Here is a 9,500-nt window from a genome sequence, read left to right as displayed (position 1 = left end):
CTTGTCGGGTAGGAACTGTTTTCTCTACTGCTTACCCTTGTGAACCTAAAAAAACAGAAAGGGTCGCGCGGTGCTGGAGGGGAGCGGACACAGGTTGGGAGAAGCAGAGGCCAAGCCAGCGCAGCTGCCAAAGTAGGCTGCCCGGGTCAGCAAAACTTTATTTCTCAGTGCGCAGGCGCAGGCAGAGTTGGGGGGCAGGGGAGGGAGGGGAGGAATCCTGAGGCAAGGGGCGGGGGGGTAGGGGGTGGTGGATTAAAATAAGTAGGCGGCTCGGTGCAAAGGGATGAGTGAGACGCAGCTCGGCCTCTCCCCAGAACATTCTCACCCGCTCGGGTTCAGACTCTGAAAGGGAGCCAGGAGCGAAGCTCAACATCCCCGAGCGGTCTGGATTCCCGGGGCTGCTGAGCGCTCCCGCGTGTCGGGCGCTCGGAATCCCGGCAGCCAGAGGCGCGTCAAGACCCCAGGTCGCTAGCGGTGCCGGTGAGCTCCAGCTTCTCTGGTTTCTCCAGTCCCGCGCAGCGAGCCTCAGAGACGCACTCAGTCCAGGGACCGCGGTGGAACAAGGTAACTGCAGCCTTGGGCTCCTGGGCTCCTGGGCTCCGGGCTCAGCGAGGCGAATGCGGGCAAGACGCCTGGGTTCCCTGTTACAGAGGGTGCTTCCTCTTTTTCAATGTCCCCAAAAGTTCTTCTTGATAACGAAGGCTGGTGGATCTTTGTGAAGTTGAGAACAGTTGCAGCACAGGGTTGTGGGGATGCTGGCTCAAGGATATCCAACGCAGGGTTGTTGGCCTCTGACCTCGGGGTAAGGCGGTCTCGGGACACATCTGGGCCTTTGAAGCCAACTGTGCAACCGGTTCCGCAGAATCCCGGTAAAGTGCCCACAGACTTTAGAAATAAGTCTGCGGGCTCCCTTTAAGAAACTAGAGCAACTTCAGCTAGCACAAACTTTCGCGAGATGCTCTTTTACTTCAGACTGTCTGGCCTTAGCGGAGGAAGAGGGGAGAGTGATCAGATGGTCATAACCCTAGCCTACGCACCGGGGACAGGTGCATTGCCCGGCCCTGTTGCGCTTCAATGTGAGTTTGTCTTTTGGGGAATTGTGGTTCAGATACGAGGCCCTTAACACCCAGGAGCGCAGGACTGCGTGTCTGACGCCAGCCTCGCACTTGGGTTGTGTTTGAGGTAATCTCTGTAGGATGGTTTCTGTCTGTGCTCAGGCTTGGGGCCTGTAATCGTTGATTGCCCGTGGTGTAGGGAGGCATGCAGGGGGTACAAGCGCTGCTTTCTCATTGGACACCCAAACACCAAAGAAGCAGAACCACTACAGAGTTGCAGATGTCTCTAGGGTGGGGATTCGGAGAGAATTCTTTTGCTCCCCTGATTCTCTCCTAACCCAGCCGTCAGGGGAAAAGATGGGAACTTGTGAAGACAGAGTAGGTGAGGGCGGCTGCCTATTGATCTAACCTTTCCCTCCACCGACCAGTATCAGTAAGAATGCCACTCATGGGCAGCCCCTTTTCAGCAGATCGGGTACAAGTGTGGTGCGCTCCAGAGCAGAATCTCTCTCCGGGGTTTTCTTTGTTGTAATAATTCGGTAAATATCACTCGGATTTGGTGCTGCAGGTTGGTTCTTTGAAACAGAACCACGTGCAATGCTAGCATCCTAGGTTCACGGCCTCTCTGGGAAGAAAGGTGCTGGCTTGCAGGGATGGTGAGATTGTCTGTCTTGGGCTTTTGGAATTAATTGCCTTTTCATTAAGATTGGGTAGCAGGTCACTGAGTACTCAGGGGACATCTCAGTGCAGCAGAATGGTGAACTCCACGTTGGTTTCGTTCGATCTTGTTTGTTAGAAAAATGCAACAGAAATATCCAAGGCTGGTCAGTATCTGGCTGTGGACTGGGAGCCGGTCCCCTGTCACAACTGCAGTGAGGGATTTGATGTCAAGGGTGATTACGTTGGGCCACTGCTGGGCTCTTTCAGGCACAAGCTTGTGGAGTTCTCTCTGTCCTCATTAATGCAAGCAGTTAACTCGCTCACGCTCAATTAGTCCCGAATAAACCACTTTAATAGACTCTGTACACTTCATTAGTGCCCCGCATAGGGACTGGCGGCAGACCCGGGATTGGCTCAAGGGGGGCGCAAATGCATGCGCACCGGGACCCCCTGCTCTCAGGCACAAATTATGATTACTACACCGAATCAGGACACTTACCAGTGTTTCCCAAATCTCCAGGCCCAAGTTTCATGATGAGCAATGTTGTGTCTGAGAAGTGATCCCTCTCTGTTCAAACATGGAAAGCGCGGGTCGGATCGAGGGTACAGCAGCTGAAGCGGCCGGGTGCTTGGGACATCCTTGCTGGCTGCAGGGGCATGTATGCAACTGTGTTTTCCTCTTAGCTGACCACTTAAAACCAAATCGTGCATTCGGCCCATTTTTGGTTTTGGTGTAAAAAGTCACGTTTGGAACGAAATTCGAGTATGGGAAAGTCGTTGGCGGGACACTGGGAAGCCCTAGCCCCTGAAAGATGCAGAAAACAAACTACCTGGGCCATTGAGAAAAATAAACGGAGTGTTGGGAAAATAAGATCCTCCGGCAGATATCAGGGAAAGCCTGGCTCTCCAGAACTCAGATGGCTGCACGCACCCAACTCCAGGCTGCTAAGGCTGCTCCAGTCATCTTTGCTACTGAGAGGAGGGGAGGAAAAGTCTGAGGGTTCTACCAATGGGTCACAAGAAGGTTTGTTCAGCCCAGAGTACTACTGCCACTGCCATTGGGTTGGCTTCACATGGGCCTGGGACTGAGAGGAGAGCTGCCTCCTCCTTGCTCTGGCAGTTCCAGAGAGCCAGAGATAAGGATCTGATTTCCTGCGCCTGGATGGGAAGAGGAGAAGGCAAATCAAAGAGTGCTCATCTAGTTTAAGTCCTGGCAGACAGACCTTTGAAGTTGATAGTCCTCTTTTCTTCCTCCCCAACATGAAGGGGTTCTAACTTCCTCTTTGGCCCAAATGTACTTTGCTTCACTCTTGTGATGCTCTTGGTTTGTCTGGCACAGGTTTTGTGCTTTGAATGGTAAAGAAGGTTGGTGCCCAGCATCTGGGACTTGCTGTCATACTAGCTAGCCAGGTTGGATCTCTGCAGATTCCTGTCTCCCTTAGCTGGAAAGTTGAATTAATATTAGCAGCAAATTCCTGCCACCTCTTGTATGTTGTGCACCCCTCATACCCCAGCAATGTGTCTTACATTAGAGCCAGAACCACCAGTCTCCCTCCTGACAGCTTCTACAGAGATTTTCTTGGTAAAGTGTGTCCTCAGTTCCTCACAGGAAGAGACTCCACACATCCCTGGACCTATCCAGGCATTTTAGAGTCTCACTGCAGAGAAAGGAGCTGAATCCATTTCCCCTAGCTTGCCCTTGGGCTTGAGGGTGGCTGGGCCTGTAGGGGTGAGTCTGGGCTCTGATACAGAAAGCAGAGCAGGAGCTAGCACATCCTAGGGAAAGGGAATGCTTCAAACAGAGGAAAGATTTAAGAAAGAGAAAGAGCAATACTAGGTTAAAGAAGCAGTCCACATCTAGAGACTGGCACTGGCAAAGGAGGAGGGTGTTACAAGCACCCTGTTCTGACAAGAACTTCCTGAGGAGACCCAAGTTCAGATACTTTCTGAAGGTTCCAAGTATTTGGCTTTCTTCGTTGTTTTTCTCCTCCGCTATATAGACCTGAATTAAGTGTCTGGGACTGGCTGAGAATCCAACCTTCAGGCTGGAGAACCAGAAAAAAGAGGCCAGAAGATGTCCGCCCCTGAGCCCCTGGTCACTTTGGCATGGCTTCCTTCTGATCTTACTCAAGAACTCTGCTGGTGGAGGGTGCACAGAGCACAGCTATGAAGGCCTGGCATTAGTGTTCTTGCCTCTATAAACACTGACCTGCCTAAGGTTCTCATCATACATAAACTGTTTGAGCATCCCCCAAACCTGCTCCTCTTTGCTATGGGAGGGGGCTTATATACACCCTCCCATATGGAATTGCATCTGCTTGGCAGAATAAATGAACTGAATGTGGGTGTTGTATCTTTCTTGGAATAAAGGTGACTACTGGAGGCTATGGTAGAGTCATTCTGAAAGCAGCTATCAAGAGAGTGCGGTCCACAGGGTTAATGATTGAAAGGCATGCAGCAAATTTAAGGTCAAAGTGAGACTTAAAGAAACTGACATGGTTTCCTTGGTTTGGAAACCAAATCAGTCACCCAAAGACCTTCACATGTAGGAACCAGGAGGCATGTGCATTTGTTCACATTCTGGAGGCTCTTGGAGGATGCATAATATTTCCTGTGTTTTGTACAGTGTTGTCTTATAAAACACTGGCTGTCACAGTTTGCCTGTGTGCCTTCTTGTTGATTCTGCTTCTAAATGTGTTAGTCTGTGTTTATTATCCCTACATGAATGTGTAAGTGTGCTTCCTGATTCTGTTATCTTCCTAGGGATAGAATTCTGTGTGGCCCCAGGCTTGCCTGGATGTAGATGTCTGATGTCTGCCTACAATGCCTGTGCTCCTATGGTTGACTCTTTCACTGTATACAGCAGGCCCCCACTTTAAGTTTGTTGCATTGCTAAGATTTAGTCTCTCATAGAGAGACATGCTTACCTGTGCCTGAGACCATTCAGAGGGAGTCTTCCCATTAGGGAGAGTTCTGACAAGAGTGTTCTCCTGCTTATGTTCTCCTCTGTTTTGAGAGGGCAGTGGGGTTCATGGGTGAGGTCTCAGATTCCAGCCTCCTGCCCAGGGGAAAGGAGAAGGTGTGATTGGACTGAAATTCTGGAGGAAGGAGATCTATTCTGAGCTTCTCTTTTCTTCTCTCTCTTCCTGTCTTTGCAGATTGATATTGGGACTCACTGCAGCTACCAGCTACAGAAATGGGCAGCAAAACCTTGCCAGCACCAGTGCCCATCCACCCGTCCCTGCAGCTCACCAATTACTCTTTCCTTCAGGCAGTGAATGGCCTGCCCACAGTACCCTCGGACCACTTGCCCAACCTGTACGGTTTCAGTGCCCTACATGCTGTGCATCTGCACCAATGGACGCTGGGCTACCCAGCTATGCACCTACCCCGCTCCTCTTTCTCTAAAGTACCGGGTGCGATGTCCAGCCTTATGGACGCCCGCTTCCAGCTGCCTGCTTTTCCTTGGTTTCCTCACGTAATCCAGCCCAAGCCAGAGATCACCGCTGGAGGGAGCGGTCCATCACTCAAGACCAAGCCCCGCTTTGATTTTGCTAACCTGGCCCTGGCTGCCACACAAGAAGATCCTTCCAAGCTCGGCCGGGGGGAGGGCCCTGGCTCCCCCGCTGGTGGGCTGGGCGCCCTCCTGGACGTGACCAAGCTGTCTCCAGAAAAAAAGCCCACGAGGGGACGACTTCCTTCCAAGACCAAGAAGGAGTTCGTCTGCAAGTTTTGTGGCCGCCACTTCACCAAGTCCTATAACCTACTTATCCATGAGCGGACGCACACAGACGAGCGGCCTTACACCTGTGACATCTGCCACAAAGCCTTCCGGAGGCAAGACCACCTACGGGACCACAGGTGTGGCACAGTGTGGGTGGCCTTGGAGGGGTCTGCTCCGCTGTTCTGGTCTCAGCCCCCGCCCCCCCCAGGTTCATGAGATCCCCCACTGGTTCTGGCTCTAAGCCTCCCCATCCTTCTGGGAAGTCCCTAATACCATGACTGAAACCACAGGAGGCTCCTGGAAGGTGTTGAACGTGGGTGGGGATGAATAGGACCTAAGACTGTATGGATCAGGTCTTCACAAGGTTGGGTCTCTGCTTCCTTCCTTAATCCTCAGAGCTGTCCAATGGAAGCTCCTGAACTGGTGGAAAAATATGGCAACCAGCTCTTGAAATATGAAATTCAGTGTGTTTGAGAAACCAAATATTTAGGTTTACTTAATTTTATGTAATTTAAAATTTTAATACTTTTTTTTCAGTTTATTTTGTCTATGTCTGTGTGCCTGAGTGTATGTATGAGCACCATGTGCATGCCCGTAGTTAGCTGTGAGTTGCCATGTAGGTGCTCTTAACAGCTGAGCCATCTCTCCAGCCCCTGTAATTTTTAATAACGACTTGGTGAGTGAAGCTCTAGGAATGGTCTGACCCCAGCTATGTTGATTGACTTTTAGTGGGAACTAGGACTCAGGTCTTAGAAGGAGGAGGTACTCACACATTGTCCCCAGGAAGACAGGTGGTCTATTGGCCTCGGTCTGTTTAGGGATCCAAAACTGTCCCAAACAGAGTCGCCTATGCAGACTCAGAATTTTGCATATCTACTCAGTTCCCTTTGCCTTTGCCCACAAGCACCTTACAGCGGTGGGAGGGAATCCTGGACAGCCATCTACAAACAACCGTGCATCCGGTTACAAGGATTAACTGTCTGCCTCTGTCCTCAGATATATTCACTCCAAAGAGAAGCCTTTCAAGTGTCAAGAGTGCGGAAAAGGATTCTGCCAGTCCCGGACTCTCGCTGTCCACAAGACTCTACACTCACAGGTGAAGGAGCTCAAAACCTCCAAGATTAAGTGCTAAATAAACAGAGCCTGTGGGACACCAGGACCCAGGAACACGCTGCCCCCCTCTTCCAGAGGGACCCGAAGCTGAAGGCGACTCTGCAGGCAGCGGGAGGGGCTCTCGGGATCTCCCCCACCCCAACAATGTCCCCTGGGTCCCCAGCGCTTGCGGCGCTCCAGAGCTTCGCCCCGGGCCGTGACTTCTCCAGCTTGGGCGGCTCCCCCAGGACGCGGCTAAACTCTTGGCCAAAAGGCGGTACTCACTCACGTGGCGGAAGGAAAACTGCATTTTAAAAAAAGAACGAAAGCTCCGCAGAGCCGCAGCAGCGCCTCTCCCAGAAGTATTACTTTTTCTATTGTTATTTTATACGTTTTCTTTATTTTTTATTTTTTTTCCTTTGACCATATAAGCTTGTAAACTCTTGACTGCTGAGAGGGGAGAAGAAAAGAAGTTCTGCCCGCTTGGGCAGCTTCCAACCCCTCCTCTTTCCCCCATCCCCAGCCAGGGAGCCTGCGAAAGTGTAATCCGTGTATCTGCTTCAGCCGCCCGGCCTCAGTGGGCTCAGCGCGCCTCCTCCCGGCTCGGCTCCCGCAGCTGAGCTGGCCGTGGGCTCCCGGCAAAGGATGCTGAGGGGCAGGAACATCCTCCCCGGGGCTGACACAGCCGGGCCTAAGCGCCCCTGCTCCCTCGGCGCAAGCGAGCAGCCGGCCAGGAGCCGGGCGTTGTATTGCGACTGGCACTTTATGCTGACCATCGGTAACGGACATTTATCACTGGAGTTTTTTTTTTTTTAACTATTAAATAAACGGTTATTTTACAGGCATGACAGAATGGGTAATTTCCATCTCCAACCGCACGAAAAAGGTGCTATGTTTGGAGAGAAACAGGTTTCTCTGCCATTTCAACCTAATTTCTCCCACTTCTTCCTGTTAGGGTGACAGGGTTACGGTGGCGGAGGAAAGCCCGCTTTTTTGGTATTGGTTGGTCTCTGCTCCATCTCTGCGTGTTTTCCTACCCCCTCACCCCCTGCTTTGGTGTCAGGGTCGGGTCGCGCTGCTCCTCACTTCCAGTGAGTCGCGAAGGACAGAGTCTGCTTCCCGCACACCAAGTTTCCAGAAATCTCACCATCTGGGAGGGTTAGATCCGGTAGGGCCCACTAAAAGGAACAGATTACCACAACCCCCACCCCAGCTTCCCTTCACACACCCCCTCCCACGCAACTAGCAGCTTTTTTATAAGACTTTTGCTTTGGAGCCAGAAGATATGCTGTCCCCAGACCCCAACGTTCATCAAATACACAGTTATCGCTGGCTCCCTGAAGTCCCCCAAACTTCATTTCTGTTTCTTTTGGGAACGCCTTCCCCCATTTCTGAACTTGGGGCTTGTTCCCCACCCGGATCACAGCTGCAAACCCGCGAAGATTCTTGGCAATTTTGAAACTTTGTGAGGAATGGTGGGGGCGGGCTCCCTGGGAGGCCCATGAAGCTTAGAAAGAAATCCAAGTCCACCCTCTGCAAGCTGAACTTTCCCCCTGGGGCGTTTAGCGTTCCCACAATTAGAGTCCTGGCCTCTGGGGGCTCTCCTGCTTGGGGGTGGGGCGCCCCCCCCCCCCCCCAGCTGTAGCGTCCGGACCGCAGGACCGCCCGCGCAGACGGTGGCGCCCTCGGCCTTTCCTTAACAAAAGCATAGCCTCCCGGGCTTCAATGCCGGGTACTATGCAGAGGCGGCGACCACTGGGCTGTGCTTCCAGGCATCAACTATCAAAACCCCAGCCTCAAGCTGGACTCCGCAGACTGAGAAAGCTGATTCAGACGGCAGGAGTTCAGACGCTCTTGCTTTTCACAGCTGGTGTCTCTCCACCTCCTCTGGGAAGGCTACCAAACCTGGTGGATGCTTAGAACTGTGCAGCCCAGAAACCCCAAGTTGGCATTGGGGGGCCTCTGCCTGGCCAGCACAGTTGAACCCTGCCTTTTGCGTTGGAGGCTGTGCAGCCTCCTCTGGATAGGTCTGTATCCCAGGACTGGGACACAATGTATCCTTTTCAGAACCCAAGAGAAATTCTGCTGCAGCTTCTGTCCATCACTCATCTTCTACTTAGATATCTACCTCAAAAACTTCAGGACCCACTGTCAATGAGAGGCAGAGAGCTACCAGGTCAGGACTGGTCGGTAGGATTTCCCCTTGATTGGCCAAGTACTCAATGTCTTCCAAGTACCCCGAACCACAAGACTGAGGCCCAATAGCGAATGAAGCCCCCTACTCCGGGAGTCTTGGGACCTCTGACACCTGGAAAGGTGGTTAGTTGGTTGGTTTTGTGATCTGCAACCCAAGGTCAACCAGGACAGGCCGCTGGTCTATGCTTGGCCATGGTTTCTGTTAGGATCTATAGCAGTGGTACATGGGTTCCTTTATAAGACCCAGAGAGGATGAGAGGATGTGAGCTGTGGTTGCTTAAAGAGGATGACAGTACATAAGTACGCACATGCACACAAATAAAGACCTATTTGAGCACTTTCTAAAGACACAAGAAAGACAGCCTTCCACATTCCTCTCCTGGGATTCTATCTTCCCTGGAGACTGACTGCCACAGCCCCCACTCCCCTCTCCCCCTGAGCACTCCTTTCATGACCCTCAGAACCTCTACAGTTAGCCAGGCCTCCAGGACATCATTAATGCTATGGAATGTTCCAGAAGGTTTGCTTGGGATGTTTTCCTTTTTGGCACACTCTACCTCTGGCATGGAGAATCCCAGCCCCACCCTGGGTCCTGAGACTGAAAAACTTTCAATATCAAACATGCATCCTCAGAAGAATGGATTCTGCAAGCAGAAGTTTTAATAAGGTGTAGGGAACAGGACACCATGCAAGGCTGAGGATGCTGCATCTTGCTGTACCAGTGGTTGCTCTCAGGGAATGAAACCAGAGTTTGCCTTTCATCATGGTTTGCT

At 51.9% G+C, this 9,500-nt stretch overlaps 1 protein-coding gene across 1 annotated transcript; it reads left to right on the top strand.

The window, feature by feature from the left end:
• Window positions 1-257: 257 nt before the first annotated feature.
• Osr1 (odd-skipped related transcription factor 1) lies at window positions 258-6,835 on the top strand. The gene is made up of 3 exons (XM_008824196.3): window positions 258-564; window positions 4,874-5,576; window positions 6,436-6,835. Exons 2-3 carry the CDS (start codon window positions 4,912-4,914, stop codon window positions 6,569-6,571), a joined length of 801 nt encoding a protein of 266 aa, XP_008822418.1. The 5' UTR covers window positions 258-564; window positions 4,874-4,911; the 3' UTR covers window positions 6,572-6,835.
• The last annotated feature ends 2,665 nt before the right edge of the window (window positions 6,836-9,500 follow it).

The sequence above is a fragment of the Nannospalax galili genome, unplaced genomic scaffold (assembly GCF_000622305.1).
Source record: "Nannospalax galili isolate Female #2095 unplaced genomic scaffold, S.galili_v1.0 scaffold69, whole genome shotgun sequence".
Classification (NCBI taxonomy): domain Eukaryota; kingdom Metazoa; phylum Chordata; class Mammalia; order Rodentia; family Spalacidae; genus Nannospalax; species Nannospalax galili.
This window is presented reverse-complemented; position numbering and strand designations above follow the sequence as displayed.